At 40.2% G+C, this 16,316-nt stretch overlaps 1 protein-coding gene across 10 annotated transcripts in view; it reads right to left on the bottom strand.

Moving 5' to 3' along the window:
* The window catches only part of RBM47 (RNA binding motif protein 47), a 240,335-nt gene that overhangs the window by 61,106 nt on the left and 162,913 nt on the right, over nucleotides 1-16,316 (bottom strand). For 2 of the 10 annotated variants that reach the window (XM_074348861.1, XM_074348865.1), the window contains exon 1: nucleotides 12,483-12,631. The exons of 7 other annotated variants lie outside the window; for them this stretch is intronic. In XM_074348861.1, the coding sequence (XP_074204962.1) occupies nucleotides 12,483-12,561 (79 nt within the window). In that variant the 5' untranslated portion in view covers nucleotides 12,562-12,631. Of the gene's footprint in view, nucleotides 1-12,482; nucleotides 12,632-16,316 lie in introns of those variants that run through there. One more of the 10 variants, XM_074348906.1, reaches the window with a different exon arrangement.

The following is a 16,316-nucleotide window of genomic DNA, read 5'->3' as shown; positions in this document are numbered from 1 at the left end:
ATCAGATACATTCAATGTCATGGCTTACTAGCTCATTAGCATAAAACATGCTGAGTAAAAGGAAGAGTACATGCTGCGGGAAAGAAAGAGTACGTGCTAAGTGAATTCCATTTATATGAGATTCTAAAACAGACAAAACTGATATGTGGTAGGAAATATCACATCAGTGGTTAACTCTGGGAGGTGGGGGGTGAGGCAGGGAGCGGGTTGGGGCATGAAGAGAACTTTCTGTGGTGATGGTAATGTCTTTATCATGATAGGAGTTTGGGTTATAGCAGGGTATGTCTTTGTTAAAGCTCAGTAAATATACACTTAAGATTTATGCAAGTCATTTTATGCAAATTTTATCTTTAAAAACTCTAAACAATATTGAACTTCAGAGAATGAAGTGTTTCAGGCTAAGTGTCCCAATGTTTAGCATTTTATTTTTGAAGACCATCAAAAAAATATGATAAATATATGGATTTAGGAGTGGACTGAGAGGTATATAAAGTGATAAAGCAAGTATAGCAAATGATAATGGCAGAATTTAGGTTTTGGCTATGAGGACTTCACTGGAAAGTCCAAATTGGCTGTATGTTTGAAATTATAATAATAAAATGTTGGTGGAAAAAAGAGACTTAAAAGAAGCATTCCCTGAGGGCCTTGTTCAAAGCCTTAATGAAGAAACCAACTTAAAAAAAAAAAAAAGAAAGAAAGAAAAGGTCAATCTTAGTATCTAAATGACCTAGCAGTAAAACTGAGCTACAGCATGGGACTTGTAGTGGCTCTTCCAAAAACTCTGGAAACAGTCCATATCAAACTTTTGCAAATGTAGTTGAGTATAGACATACCATTTTAGTTGATAGATTTGTCTTAAAAAATTTGGACATAAATCAAATTTAGCAAAATAAAGACACTTCCATGCTGTTTAAAAAAAAATTTTTTTAAGAGAAAAAAAAAGGAAACCAACTATAAAAAGAAATTATTAAGACAACTAGGAAACGTGTATGTGAACTGGATATTAGATATTAACAAGGCATTACTGTTAATTTTGTTAGGTATGATCATAACATTGTGGTTGAAAAAGGTCCATATTTTTAAAGATGCATGTTAAAATACTAGAAACGAAAATAATATATTTTTATTTGCTTTAAATGACATAAATGGAGGAAGAGCTAGATGACATAATGTAGCAAAATTTTAAAAGCTATTAAATCTGAAAAGTAGGCATATTGTAATTTATTGTATTTATTCCCTCTGAACGTCAGTGTATATTAGAAATATCTTGAATTTTTTTAAACCAATTAGTATACACTTATATTAAGACTACAAAAATCAAAGGGCTAGACCTAAATTATAACACTCGGTAGTTGATGTAATAGTGTACTTCTTTCACTAAAAGTAATACTAGGATAAATTTCTTTTTTAAAATTAAAGTGAATCTAAGTTCAATTTGTTACTAGAATTGTAAAAATTCTTATACTCCTTTAAATGAATTAGAAACACCCATGTTATAACTGCAGATCTTAGAACTATTGGGTTAGTCATATTAAATTAGAGATGTCATTCAGTCATTCATTCAATTACCCAATGAATGTCTCTCTTTTGCAAATTCTAGAGAAATATAATCATAACTATCAATAAACATTCTGTATATAAAGATGGCATAATATCTTAAAATACTTTTTAGGGAAAAAAAAACCCCACAGCTACTAGCTTTGCCTAAACAATTCTAACTCAAATGGGTGTGACATTTAAAAAATATAACCAATAAAATTTTCATCTCCTTGATCCTAAACAACTTGATTTAATTTTGTATTTAGTGAATTATTTGAGGTCTAAATGGACAGATTAGGTAGGTACAGCCTTACTGAGATAGACACACAACACACGGGTGTCTGAATTTACCAAACGAATTAGAAGGTGATTTAGTTTATGTAACAAAATCATTTTTTTTCTTTACAAAATGACCTACCCCCCAGTACTCTTTTTTGCTTCCTCAACACATTGAAAACTCAATTGGTTTGCTAGATTTCCCTTTGACTGCAACTTTTCAGTAATAAATCCATCACAGAACACACAGTCTATGGTCCGTGACGTTCTCTGGTCTATGTCATGTCCCTTATTCAGGTTTCACTTGTTTATGAATTTCAAGTTCTAAGCTTCTGAAGAAGTGTCTGCAAGGTGAATATTTAAACTGGCCTCCAGAACAATTATGTTCTTCATTGAGTTCTACAATGTCAAAAAATAACAGCAATATAAAACAAGAGATCCCAGGTGACTGAAAGTTTAATTTGGAGTCCAAACGTGCATAGATCAGATTATGGCTTCATTTATGATGAAGAATGAAATAAACACAGGGAAACACTCCTGGTCTTAATTTGAGCATAATCTAAATTTGAACTTGATCACTGCAACTTGAGGCCATATATTTTGTTACATGGCCATATCTTATGTAACATGAAGATAAAAGTTATAAGGAAGGTTGTCTGGCAAAGATGTGGAAAGCAGAGAGAAGGGTGGCATGTAAAACAGATCTAAGGGTTCTGCTGCTTACAGTTCTAACCTCAGAGGGCGGAGTGGGGCACGGCCTCTACTTCATACTGTCAGATCCTGAACAAGTTATCGGCATCAGGGCTGTCCAGCAGAATTTTCTGTGATGAGGAAACATTCTATATCTGCACTATCCAATACAGTGGCCACCAAGCAAATGATCGAGCATTTGAAATGTACTAGTAAACAAGGCACTAACTTATTATTTTTAATTAATTAAACTTAAATAGTTGCATTGCTTGTGGCTATTAGCTACCATATTGGACAACACAGGTCTAGATTCATAGGGTAGCCCCTGGACAGAATAAGAGATTTATTAAGGCAGATCAGTAAGCCTTGAAATGCTGCATCCAGTCTGGTGGAAGGCAAGGAACTAACCTAATCAATGCCCTTTCCATTCCAGTGGTGGGGACAAGCTTCCAAAACCATTTAATGCACTATAAAATTTGGGGTCACCTTTTTCAAGGTTCAATAAAGGCTCAGATGAGAGTCAAATGAAGCTCAGTAGCTCAAGTGATGTTATTTTAGTCTTTTGGCTCTTCTTTCCAGAGGCAGGATTCACCTCCTGACACCAATATTAAGACTCATGAAACGACCTCCACCAACTACATACACACCTCTGCCACAAGCCCCAGCACAGACATGTGCTCTTCCCCCGTCTCAGCCAGCACCCTGATTCTGGCCTGTCAGCTCACCAGGATGAATATACACAAAGGTCAAGTTTGGACATTTTTAACTGTTTTTGAGATAAGTCTGAAGCAGGTTTGCCTGCCTGGCTTCTTGGGTGGGTCTGCCACGTTGGACAAATCGCCTGTTGTCTTCTAATCATGTTGACTTACTTCCCACAGGATATTTGTTTGATTTGTCTTTGTTACTCTGTTCAGATGAGAGTACAGAACTTCACTCAATGAAGTGAGCCTGGTCTGAATTGAGGGGAAGTCAGGCATGATGGTGGAAGTGGACAGACTTCCCAAGCTAGGACAGACTGATTCCCCAGCTAAGATGGTGTTTTTCCCATCTCTCTGCTGGGGAGGCAGGGAGAGGCAGGGAGAGAGGTTAATGACTGCCTGTGAATCAGCCCCTGTTCAACGGTATAGAACTTGAAAACAGTTGAATTTGTTAAGTCTGAATGTGGCATCACAGGCGGTGACTAAAATCTGACGTTTTTAATCTTCCCTCTTCTTTCCCTCCCTGCCTTTGAAACGAGACCTACAAAGACTCGAAATCAGAACCTAAAGCTGAGAGGGCAGAACAAGTATAACAGAAGTATGGTGAGTCTGCACTGGGCAGGGGAATCCTCCCTAGAAGGTGGCCTCAAAGCAGAAGGAGGCTACATAGAGCTGAGGTCTGGAGGGTGTTTGGTGGCTGCTGACAGCCAGCAGTGGGGGGCAGGAATTGGAAGGAGAAGATTTCCTCCAGATCACGGATGAGGATCATCCATGAAAAGTGACTTGCAGGCTTGCCTTTGGGGGAGGAGGTCATGGAGGAAGAGCTGTGGACACAAGTAATACCAGTCCAGGACATTCTGAAAAGCCTCAGAGGGTTCAAGAGTTTAAAAGTCTCACCAGCAGAATACAGTTGGAAGGTCAAAAACCTTCTTCCCATGGTCACTGCTTTCCGCTCCCTTCACTTTGGACAGTGTTTCCTATATTTATCTTGCGGATTTGACCTTGAATTTCAGTGATTTCTAGAAGATCTTGAATTTCAGTGATTTTTAGAAATAATATTTTCATATATGTCTTCTGATTATACAAAAAAAATCAATGTACACCATGGAAAACACAGAAACACCATATCACACCACACACACACACACACTCTGGGGTACAGTTAGATGATTTCTTATTTAAGGCCATAGGGAAAAAAGAGGATATGAGATGGAAATATGGATAATTAAATATAAAATTGTAAACCCTCTCTCATCATGGGTGGGAATTTGGGCATCTGATTCTTCAGAGGCGTTCTTCTACATTATTTCTTTCAAACAAAACCCCCTCCGTGGGATTACTGGGTTAAGCATCTCTAAGGATCTTGCTATATGTTGCCAATCTGTTTTCGTACTACGTCATACCCATTTGTGCGGCCACCAGACATGTGTGAGTAAGCTGATTCTTTCATGGCAGCAAAATGGTACCTCACTGTTGCTTTAATCTGCGATATACCAGTATTTCTCTTTTGTGAATTAGACTATTTCTTTCTACTTTTTTCTGTTGTTTTCCTTTTCAGATTCCATGATAAAACCTTGTGAATAGAACAATGAATTAATAAAATACTGCATTACTTTTTTGTGTGGAAAATCCTTCCCCAGAAATTATCACCATGAACTGAATTTGTTCACATTCCACTCAAATTTCTTATTTTGGTCACAACTTTTATGTGGCCCAAACAGGCCGCTTGTGAAATATCTGTAAATGGCAGGTTCTCTACCAAAGAAGTGTTTATGGAGGGTAAAGGACTGCTAACTTCTGAAGGTGAATTATAAAAACAAAAAAGGTTGTTTGTTGTTTGTTTATTTTTCAGAATAAGAACAAGATTCTTCAGTCTTTCCTATGGCAAAGATAAAGAGCGGTTGAACTGAAAACTTCATAAACCATGATCCTCTGATATTTAATTTTTCTATAGAATAACAGTACAATATCATAATCCATGTTATTTCCTAGAATGAAAAACAAAACAAAGCTTTCACCGTGCAAACACCAGAATGCTCCTGAGAATCATACGGTGCGACAGTACCAAAGACAAGATAGTAGCCGCGAGCATGGACAAGTTTCTCCAAGTCACAGGCTCGCTGGGAGAAGGCCCAGGAATAAATCAATTCCTTGATTCCTGGTCAGTGTTCTTTCCACAGCACCTCACTCCCTCAGAGCCTGATGTTTTCTATGAAAATATTTCTTTTTAAATTTCCAGGAGGGCAGGGGTGGGAGGGTAAAAGCTCAGTGGCAGAGCTCATGCTTAGCATGTACAAGGTCCTGGGTTCAATCCTCAGTATCTCCATTAAAATGAATGAATGAATGAATGAATGAATGAATGAATGAATGAACAAAATAATTAAAAATAAAATAAAATAAAATTCCAATGAAAACACTACCTTCATTAAATGATGTAACTTTCTCTGACATGTAAATTAAGCAATAGCAGTGACTATACCTATGAACTGCTCTAATATTTTTTATTAAAAAATGAAAGCATGGGCATTTCTCACAGCTTTACAATAAGAAGCCATTTTATTAGAAAAGTAGAATGAAAGTTTTTGTTTTGTTTCTACTCAGAGGCAATGTTTGCATTTGTGATTGACACAGAGATTGTGCTCACTTCAATAATAGCAAATTTAAATGATGAGGTTTCACAACCCTTAAGGGGAAGAAAAAGTCACATGTGATAGTGTTCAATACATTGAATTCACTATTAAATAAGAGTCCAGTTTCGTTCACATGTGCAAACTTCCTTCCAGGGAATCCTGTTTGAGAGGAAGGCAAACTTAGAGCTACAGGACACCCATGATGTGCCAACTACTTTCATATACTGCATGTTATCTCAATTAATCAGTAACCACCAGAGGCTAGTAAATTTGTGGGAAAAATGCCCCACAGAGAAAGCCACTGCACTGGGAAGAGCCGAGAGCTGAGCTGATGGCTGGCTCTTATTTTATTACACAGGACAAGATCAGCATGAGGTCAACCTCAGGACAGTGTTTTCTGTACCGAGCTGGCATCCAAGGTACCTTTCTGGCTGACTCAGTGTCTCTGAGACCATCCTGTCTGTAGCCACACTGTAGCTGTCTTGGGTGCTGGAAACCTCTTGATTCTAATTCTTCTGTTGCCTGAAGACTTGACCCTTTGGTGAAGAAAAACAACAACTCCCATGGAGAAAGATAAAAAATGGCTTTGAATACTTCTCTCCAATATTCCATCACAGAACTGTTATTCAGAACACAGCAATTTTGAGAATTAGAGAGATCTTGATGTCACCTGGACCAATCTCCATTCCAAAGAGCTGCCCTTTCTTCCAGCATCCCCAGGGAGTCCCCTAGTCTCGCTGATGAAGAAAGAGGACCCTCTGCGTGTGGTGGCGGGGGAGGTTGGGGGGGGTTATATAGCTCAGCGGTAGAGTATGTGCTTAGCAAGCACGAGGTCCAGAGTTCAATCCCCAGGACCCCCACTAAAATAAATATAAACAAACAAACAAAACAAAACAGAGAGAGGACCCTCTGCACACACAACTTGACCCCATGGCAACCTAATCTAGTATTCCTACAGCTCCAAAAGATGTAGGAATTTTTTTAATACCCAACCTAGTACATGTCTTTGTTTAGTTCTAAAGAAAATGCCCAATTTTCAGGAGGATGAGTTAAGGCTAGTCAACAATTTGTTTTAGGGCTCCTGCCTTTGCCTCAATTAGAATTGGGAAGATAATTAAAAGACACTATTTTCTGATGGCATGGGGAAACAGAATGGACTTTAGGGGCAAACTAAACTGAGTGTGAAGGCAGATTCCAGCATTTACTAAATGATGTGGCTTTGTTTAAGGCTCTTGAGCTCTCAGTGCCTCAATTTCCCCATTTGTAAAGGGGGTTAATGAATCCTAGCTTACAGGAGTGTCTCAAGACTTGGGGATGACATACATATAGTACCTGGAGCAATGCCTGACACTTAGCAAGTGTACAATCAAATAGTGTGATTTGAGAAGCCATCACAGACCAAAGAGTGCTGTGAAGGAGAGCTGTTTTTAATGGCTGACGCAGTTCACCAAACACTGGTGGGTGGCAGTGTGGGCCGGTGGGAAGAGCTGGCTCCACAGAGGCAGAAGCCCTGGATGGCAGCTCTTCTCACTAACTAGGCGTGTGACCTTAGCTTCTCTGTTTGAGCTTTCTCATAGACAAAATGGGTATATTTTACATCTTAGAATTTTTTTTAAAGGCAACCACAAAAATTATTTGGCTATTTTTTAAAGTATACAAGATATTGTTCCGATGGTTGTTCATAAAGTTAAAAAGAATAAAATCAAATCTTGGATGACTGCTGTCAAGCACCCCATATGAAAGGGGCCTTCCACTGTGAAAAGGATGAAGACTTTGAAGCAAAGAATCTCAGCATCTCTTGCTTTCTCTAGAAGTGACTTAAAATGTTTGATTGAGACCCTCGGGGTCTTCCATTGGGCATAGGGGGCCACTTACGTGCTGCTGCTTGGCTGAAATGATGACCTGATCACACTGATAAGCTTTACGATATTAATGCAAAATTAAAAATATAATCTTCTTCATTCCCAACTAGAAAAAGAATCTAAAGGGTATATGCTCTCTTTTGTTATCCTAACTGAAGGACATTCTGAGCAAGTTTCTGGTAATTTTTGAAGAAAGAATGGAACACTTATCAATGTCTGTCGCTTGTGGCATGGAAAATCGAGGAAGGTAGTAAGAAAAAGGAAATTTAGAAATTTTGTTCATTTCCAGGATGCTCAGTTGAGTCAGAGACTTTGACATACAGACCCTTCTGGGAATTAGAATTTAAAACACCTCAAACCCCACATTGAAAGACATGACCTTTGCTTCCCAGGAAACTTCTCTGCTATTCTGACTTGAAATTCACCTACCTTTCTTATGGTGATTGAATATATCTTTATATATAGATATTAAACCCCGATCTGAAAAAATAGTCAATAGTTGCTAAACACAGATTTTAGAATATACCATGTGCATCTAAAAATTATTCATAAGGCACAAGAATTTATTCATAAACAAAAGTGAGAATGAAAAATACACAAGGGAGCCTTCTTTAAAAAAAACAAAACAACTTTGAAGGGAAAGAGGGAAAAATCAGGTCAATCGTCGGCTTTCCAATAGGAAATACACAGGTCTGCACTACTGGATAAAAGTTGAACCTCCCTTAACGAGGGGGCACTGTCTAAGGGGTCATCTGGCACGGTCTCTGCCAGAACAGGATTGCTCCCTGTTGTAACTGACAACTTGTGTGTTTAGTTGAGACCGATCGTGAAGTCATGGAACTTTTCTCAGGCTGAGTTTTCTCATCTGCAGTCAGTGGCAGTCACCTCCTAGGGCGATGGTTTCAGTTAAATAAACAGCCTGTGCAGATCACCTAGCAAATCCACTCCCAGAAAGACTTCTCTCCTTCCACCCTTTCAGGTGATAACATTTCCCTCCCACCCTTTATGAGATCACTTAACTTTAGAGAGCTGGCACACACACAGGGAGTGATTTTCAGCTCATAGAGTCATGCCTTTAATTCCCCCCAAATTTATTGAATTCTGGTGTATTTTTACAAAGGAATATGATGCAGCAATGAAGGGTATTACATTTTACATGTTATCATATTAGAGCCACATGAAGCAATGTGGATGAGAGTCACAAACAAAATGTTGAGTGAAAGAAGTCAGACACAAAGCATACATGAATGATTCCATTTTTATGAAGTTCAAGAACAGCCAGAGCTAAGGTACGGTGATACGAATCAGATAATGGTTACCTGGAGCAGGGCAGGTGACAGGGAGGAGAGGCACAGGGGAGCCTTCTGGGACACTGAAAATGTTCTGTATCTTAAACTGAGAGTAGTGGTTACACAGGTATATGTAAAAATTTATCAAGCTGTATACAAAGATTTGTTCATTTTATTGCCACTATGTTCTACCACAATAAATACTTAAAATAATATTTTTCAAAGCACTTATCTGACTTAATTTTATTACATGGAAGTTTTTCTCTCCTGCATTCTTCTAGGCTCTTTTTATATCTTACATAAGTGATAAATGTATTCATTGGTAGCTCATAACTGTAGGAATAAAGAATTACTCATATATTAGATTTTCCAAATAATTGAATGTATCCATGTAAGTAAGAAAGCTATTACTTTCTTGGATGAAAATCTTTATAAGATGATTTGTTGTCCTCACTATCACTTTAATAGACAATATTAAGCACATTTTTCTTCTTGGTGAACCAAGGCTATGCTTAGAAACTTACATGGTTGAGCTGGGCTGAGATGAAGTGATGGCTTCAGGGGTCACTGTGTCTATACTGAATGACACTAGTTTTTCCCCCCTTCCCTGTTCTCTGGGACTATTCTTCATTGTTACATGCCTACCTCTAGGTCCTCTAGGTCCTCTAGGTCCTAGGTTATTACCTCATCCTGGTCCTTCTTATTTGCTTTCTTTCATTCATTCATTTATTCGGTACATATTTTTAGAATGCCCAGTATGTGCTAAGCACTGGAGATAAAATGGTGAATAAGACACTCATGATTCAAGGGGGAACTAATATTTTGGCAGAGGAGGCAAGTATAAAACAAGCGTGATGACATCATAAAGGGGGGAGTACAGGACTTAATTTAGGGGGTCTGGAATTGGGTCTGGGAAAGTCACCTTGAGGAAGTAACATTTGAGAATTGAGAGGTGAGAACCTAGCCTAGAACGAGACCTTAGTATTTGCTGAATGAATGAATGATCATTAACCAACAAAAAGAGAAGAGTTCTGATTCACTGTGCACAGAGAAACCAGCAATTCTATTGAAAGATGCCTAAACCAAGAGCCAACAGGCACAGAATGAGGCCCTAATGGACTTAATGGCATTCATTGTGACTGCTGTGAGGACTTTTTTTGCCTTACTTAAGACCTTGAGTTACTAGACAAGTAAAGGATTTTTAATCATTGCTTGGCCAACCTATATAAATTCAGTTTTTACAAAAACAAAACCAGCCCAAAATAGCCCAAGTCTTTATGATGATTCCTCTAGTTTGCCTACATAGCTCTGATCCCAAGTTCCCAAGGATGTGACCTTCCTGGCGCAGTCACCCAAAATCATCCTGAAAGGTGGTGTCACCCACCCATACCTTTGCATGACAGCTCTGTCCAAGCAAGCCAAACAGCCCTGACCCCTTGAGCCTTATTGCATGTTGCAAACCATCCCCTAATTTGGGGCCTATTATTGTGCCCAGAGATTTCCCCTTCTTGACATATTACAAACCAAGAATCTGCCGTCAAAATGACAGAAGGAACGGATGACAACAACCTTTGTGGACAGACTTTACTCAAATCTGTATCTTATAAAGCCAGCCTGATACAGAAGCACTATTAACATATCACACAGAACAGCAGCAAAGTTTAAAATGCTAGAGATATGGGCCAATTTACCCAGGGTTTAATTTGATGTCTGACTTGATCCATCAACAAACTATCATGTAACTGCAAGAACTCCTAAGGAGAGATATAAATGTAGCTTTTGCTGATTTTAGTTTCTTACAAATCCATACAAGATATTTGGGATTTAAAATTTGAAAAAGCTAAATAAACGAACAGCACTGACTAGGATTTTCCTGATGAAATGAAGAGAAATGGGGAGCAAAAGTATCTGAAAATGGTTTATTTCTAGACTTTTTCCCAGAGTCTTTCTGTTCCTCTGATAAAATTTCAAACATCAAACTGTATCAATCTACTTTAGAGACAGTGGAATCAATGCAAGAGTTTCTTCACTGGTCAGGGTCTATTTTGGATTTATGAAGTTCACAGAAGGTCACAAGTTCGACAGACTCTTCAGCAATCTAGGTGCTTCTATGGGACAGACAAGTAGGCAGCCAAGTATTCTTACCTCTGTTTCAAAATCTTAAAAGAGAGATAAGAAGAAGTTAATCCGACTGTCGCAAGTTATATAAACTTTCAGTGGTCCAGGTAGTGAAAGGATTTGTTGCCAAGCTCAATTTTCTGACACGCATATAAAAATAATCAAAATCCGCCATTCCTCGGGTGAAATCAATGAATTTGGCCCCCCACAGTTGTCAGATCTAGTCTCATTTGCCTAAATACACAAAGCCACAGAGAAGTTTTTCCCATGAAGGAAGTTTCCTCTGATTTTGAAACAGTCATTTCTTCCAGCCATTTTGCAATGACTGGGAATTTGTCAGTAGAAAGTCTCTCGGCTTCTTACTGCCAGCGTCACTGGGCAAAAGTGTACCCAAATCACGTTCTTTCATAATCAATGAGCTGCCACTCTCCTCTTACCTTTAGTGCTGGCTTTAAACGTAGGTTTCCAACCATAAGGCAGAGTAAACAGACTGAAGATTCCATATCCTTGTTACTCCTTGTAACTCCTTTCCCCAAGAACTAGCCATGACAGACATCTATTGGAGCTACGCTTTTTCTAGATTTTCCTATTTACTGTTTGGTTTTCACCACTAGTAACACAGTTTCAGGTATCTGTGTCCAGGATATCATTGTTACAGTTGAACAAATGTAAACATTTGACTAAGGCTCTAGTTTTATCATATATGCTTATATTTTCTACACACACACACACACACACACACACACACACACAAACCAAGCTAGACTATAGATATTTAGTATTCCTAAGAAGTATTGAGTCTTTAGTTTCTCCAAAATGATGTATGACCAGTATATAAAATTATTCCTGAAAACTGCGCTCTAAAAACAAAAATTTGAGGGTAAGAAGCAGTCTTTCAAGCTGACCTTTAATTGGGGTAGTGGGTGGAAGAGGGAAGAAAGTTTAAAAGTTTTTTCATGAAACCAGAGCCTCCGTTTAGTGAACGCTTTTAATGGAACGAGTCACGGGGCATAATGAAACGCAAATCACAAGGTTACACGTCGCCTCCTAGAAACACCGCACCTGGTTCCGAATTCTTTGCTAAAGCAAACGCTAACTTCTGATTCAGGTCACGAGAAAACCTCAAGCACAGGTAGATTTTACCTCCTTCTCCATGACACACACAACCCTCTAGTAAAACCGAAAACAACGTTTCATGGAAACTGAAGATTACAATTATCCGGGGACTCGGAGCCACTGAAAAATAGAGTTTGCAAAGCAATTCCTCTGTCCCCTTCCTCCCCTCACCATTCCCACCCTTTCAGCAGAAGGGAACCCGAATCACTTGTAATCTGAAATTTTAAACATGTATAAATTAGTACTAAAGTATGAAACAAGTACCTGCCAAACACCTGGAGCTCTCTCTCCCTGCTGGCTCTCTCCTCCCACACGCTGGCAACGGAATGCCCTTCAAAACCATGGCTCAGTGCTTTTGGTAAATGTTTTACGAGACACTAAACAGCCTTATGTCCCACCCTCAGAGCAAACACCATTGAGAGAACACAATATAATGGTCACAAAGATATCGTGTGATGTGCAATAATGCAAATGAACAGGTAGGCTCTCTTTCCACACTTCCCCTTAAGAGGGAAAAAAATTCCCAAACTTGCAAGGGGCGGGGGTGGGTTGGCTGGAAAGGCTCACAGAAATAAACCTTGATACTGAAGCGTTCGAGTTTTGTGTGGGTTTTTTTTTTTTAAGGCAACATTATGGTAAACTCCTTGTTCTAATCCCCAAGCAAGTCTTGGCTTGCTAAAATGAAAAAAGTGTCAAAGGCAAGAGTTAATAAAGGGTAGAGTTCACAGTGAATCTGCAGACACAGTAGCAACTATACACATACAGTATATTTCTATTTTTCAGAGCAAATGCAACTCCAAAAAAATTTTTCATAAACCATCTTCCACAGTAAACAAAATGCACTCCCCATTTTCCACATCCCTCAAGTAATTCACAGTTAAAAACCAACTCAGCTCCAAACCAGAAGTTTTGCATTCCATTCAAGTTAACAATTACAACTGGAGGATAACAGAAACTTGCTGGCACCGAATTATTAGCATACCCAGAATGTCAGGTGCCTCTTGGTACCACCAGGGTTAACAAGATAAAGAGAGGGTGCCGGGGATTGTCTGCCTGGTTTTACAGAAGCTACATATAGAGACTGCTGGAGTCCAGAGCTCAGACGGCCAGTACGACCTACCTGCTCCTGGAGCTCTGAGTGGGCTGGTCTAAGAAATGAGAGTGTAGAATTATTCAGCAACCTTCAAGCCTACTCCCTAAAAGGAGACCAAGGCGGTCCGTATAGAGGAGAAGGAAGAATTGACTTTGGCTTTAGAATCACACACACAGCCAGGTTAGGCAAATGAAAAAACCCACTCTGGCGTCCCCACTCCTTACCCTAGTCCCCATGAATACTCTGTATTTCATACCTGTAACATGTCCAGTGGGGTGGAAAGAAAACTGAATACAGAATTGAGATCATGGCTTTTTTACACATCAGCTGTGTGACCTTGAGCAAATCACTTAACCTCTCTGAGCCTATTTCCTTACCTATAAAATAAAAATGTCTAGAACCAGGGAAGATTTTTCAAAGAACTAACTGACAGCACTCCCAATCTGAGAGCCTAAAAAAAATGGCATAGAGCAATTCTTTACGTTTTCAAAACATTTTAAGGGTTGTTGCTACTTTTTTCCTCCCCGCAGTTCATATGTATAGGTCTTATCTTATTTTCAATTTCCTCATATTACAGAGGCCTCGGGTTAGCGCTATGATTAAGGGCAATTAACTTGGCTTCTCCTGGGCCTGGCTGACTAATCCGTCCTGGGTGGGTATCCTACATGCGTGGTTATCTGCCTCGGGGCATGTGGTGAGGGGCCTCCCCGGCCTCCCGTCCAGTCCAGGCTGCCGTCCTTGTGCTTTCACAACATCTCGCCTCTTGAATTCATCTTGCCCTCTCACACACATACCTACCTGCCTCCCTTTCCCTGTGCTTTTCTTTCTTTTTTTCTAATTTTCTCTCTCTCTTCCCCCACTTCCTTTCCTGCCTCTCTTTCTTGAGGGAGACAGAGAAGGTGGGAACATGGAGAGCAATTATTCTCACCACCCTCATTCCCCTATTATTTATGTGATGTATCAAACAAGCCAGTGAGGGAGGGAAGACAGATGTTATTACCATCCAGAGTCTCCTGAAGAGAGAACTGAGATCCAGAAAGATTCAACAACTGGCCCAAGGTCACCCGGAGATTGCTGATGAGACGTGGTCGGAAGCCCGGCTCTCCTGGTAGGTCGGGGTTTCCCGGCGCTGTCACTCCTGGTGCTGACCAACCTAACTCCCCACCCTCAAGCGCACCTATTTTCAGTGCCCCACTGAGGATTGGGTCTCCCTGCTAACTGCAGCATATTCTTCAGAGCACTATGCTCATCTCCTTCCTTCCTTCCTCTCGGATGGTCAAACCGATCCTCTAAATTTTAGGGTCTATCTCACCTGACCCCTATAACCCACCTCCTGGCTCATACTGTCCCTGCGTGCCCTTCTTTAGGTAAACCCAACAGGTGCAAATCTCCAAACTGACAAACCTGCATGACTGGGGAAGAATTATCCACTTCAAAGGAGTTGTTCCTTATTAGTGGCTCTCTTGGGCACCCATGTCATCCTGCACCAGCGTATTTGTCTGTATGAGACCACAGGAGCATCCACCTCTGCACCCCTTAGCATGGTGTCCAGTGCTTACTAAGAAGGAACACATTTGAACTTTGATCAAACCATCAGATCATGCCACGAAACAGGCACCATTTATTAAATGCCCACAATTACCAGGTACTTGATATAGAATCTCGTTTAATTTAATCAGATGAGAAGGCGCTAGGTTCAGAGAGTGCCCATGGGCATGCACGCAGCTGAAAAGGGTAGAACTGAGAGTCCAAGCGGATTCAATCAAATCCTTGCTCTCTGCCTGAGCTACACTCTTCTGCCACAGGTACAGTGCAGCCTGCTCACTCTAGGGACTACGTGTCTATCGCCCCAATCCAGAGCTACCTGTATATGTTTACTGGGCTCTGTGAGAACCCGTTTGGCCCTGTTCTTTTACTCCTTTCCCTTGGGTTCCCCAACCACCTCCATCCGTCTTTTCTTTTTATACCAAAGACAATCTGTCCTGCTAAATTTGAAACCTATTGGCAAACTCTATTATTGGGGCCCCGATTTGACCACAAAAACCATTCAGATGGCATGGATTCCCCTACTTCATGTAGGCCTTTATGTTCATTTCTTCTGTGGCTACACATTTGATATTTAACTTTAAACACTGTAGGCTATGTTAAAATTCCCTGGGTTATATGTAGCACTTGCTGTGCTGTTATATTCAATCCCAAGCTGCTCAGAGACTCAATTCTGTGTCCCTCATACAGAACTGTGCCTTCCATACAAAAGAAATGTTTTATACCAGCATTTTCCTGCTTGCAGCCATGCAATTCTAAGTTGAATTCTGTGCTACTGTTTAGGGTATGCCAGCTGCAGGTGTGCACCTGGAATTTTTAACAGCAGAGTTCCGATAGGCAGAAAAATCAACCTCTGGCAAGTGCTGCTGCATCACCCTGGGCCTGTTCCAGAGGGGATGTCGGCTCTAGGGGCCCACTTCTAGCTTGGATATCTTTGAATCTAGTATATATTTGGCCTGCAAGATGGTTCCAGATTTTGAAAGGGGTTTTGAGCTCCCCAGATACTACTGATAGGAAAGGAGGAAGGAGCAGGAGGTGAATCTTTTATTTGGAGATGCTACGTCTCCCAGAATCTTGGCAAGGTCTTGGAACTCCCCTGAGTCACTCAAGCCCCTTCAGTTTTTTAAAGAGAACTTCAGAGAATGTCCCAAGTGCACCTCTGAAACTGCTGGTCACCCAGCCCAGCCTAAATGAGACCCTCAGGAAGGTCAAGAGCCCCTGGCATTTTCCCAAACTGCTTAAGGAAGGAGACACTGGAACACATGATGACTACATGGTCCAGCACTGTCTTTCAGTGAAAAGGGACATCAGTGTCCCAATGAAAGAGACATCAGCCACTAGACCAGCAGTTCTCAAAGTGAGGTCCCTGGACCCCCTAGGAGACCCTAGGACTCTTTCAGAGGTCTGCAAGGTCAAAACTATTTTCATCATAATACTAACATTTCTGCCCTTTTTTCCCA

Source organism: Camelus bactrianus, chromosome 2 (assembly GCF_048773025.1).
Source record: "Camelus bactrianus isolate YW-2024 breed Bactrian camel chromosome 2, ASM4877302v1, whole genome shotgun sequence".
Taxonomy (NCBI): Eukaryota; Metazoa; Chordata; class Mammalia; order Artiodactyla; family Camelidae; genus Camelus; species Camelus bactrianus.
The sequence above is the reverse complement of the archived record's forward strand: the minus strand, read 5'-3'. Positions and strand labels throughout refer to the sequence as shown.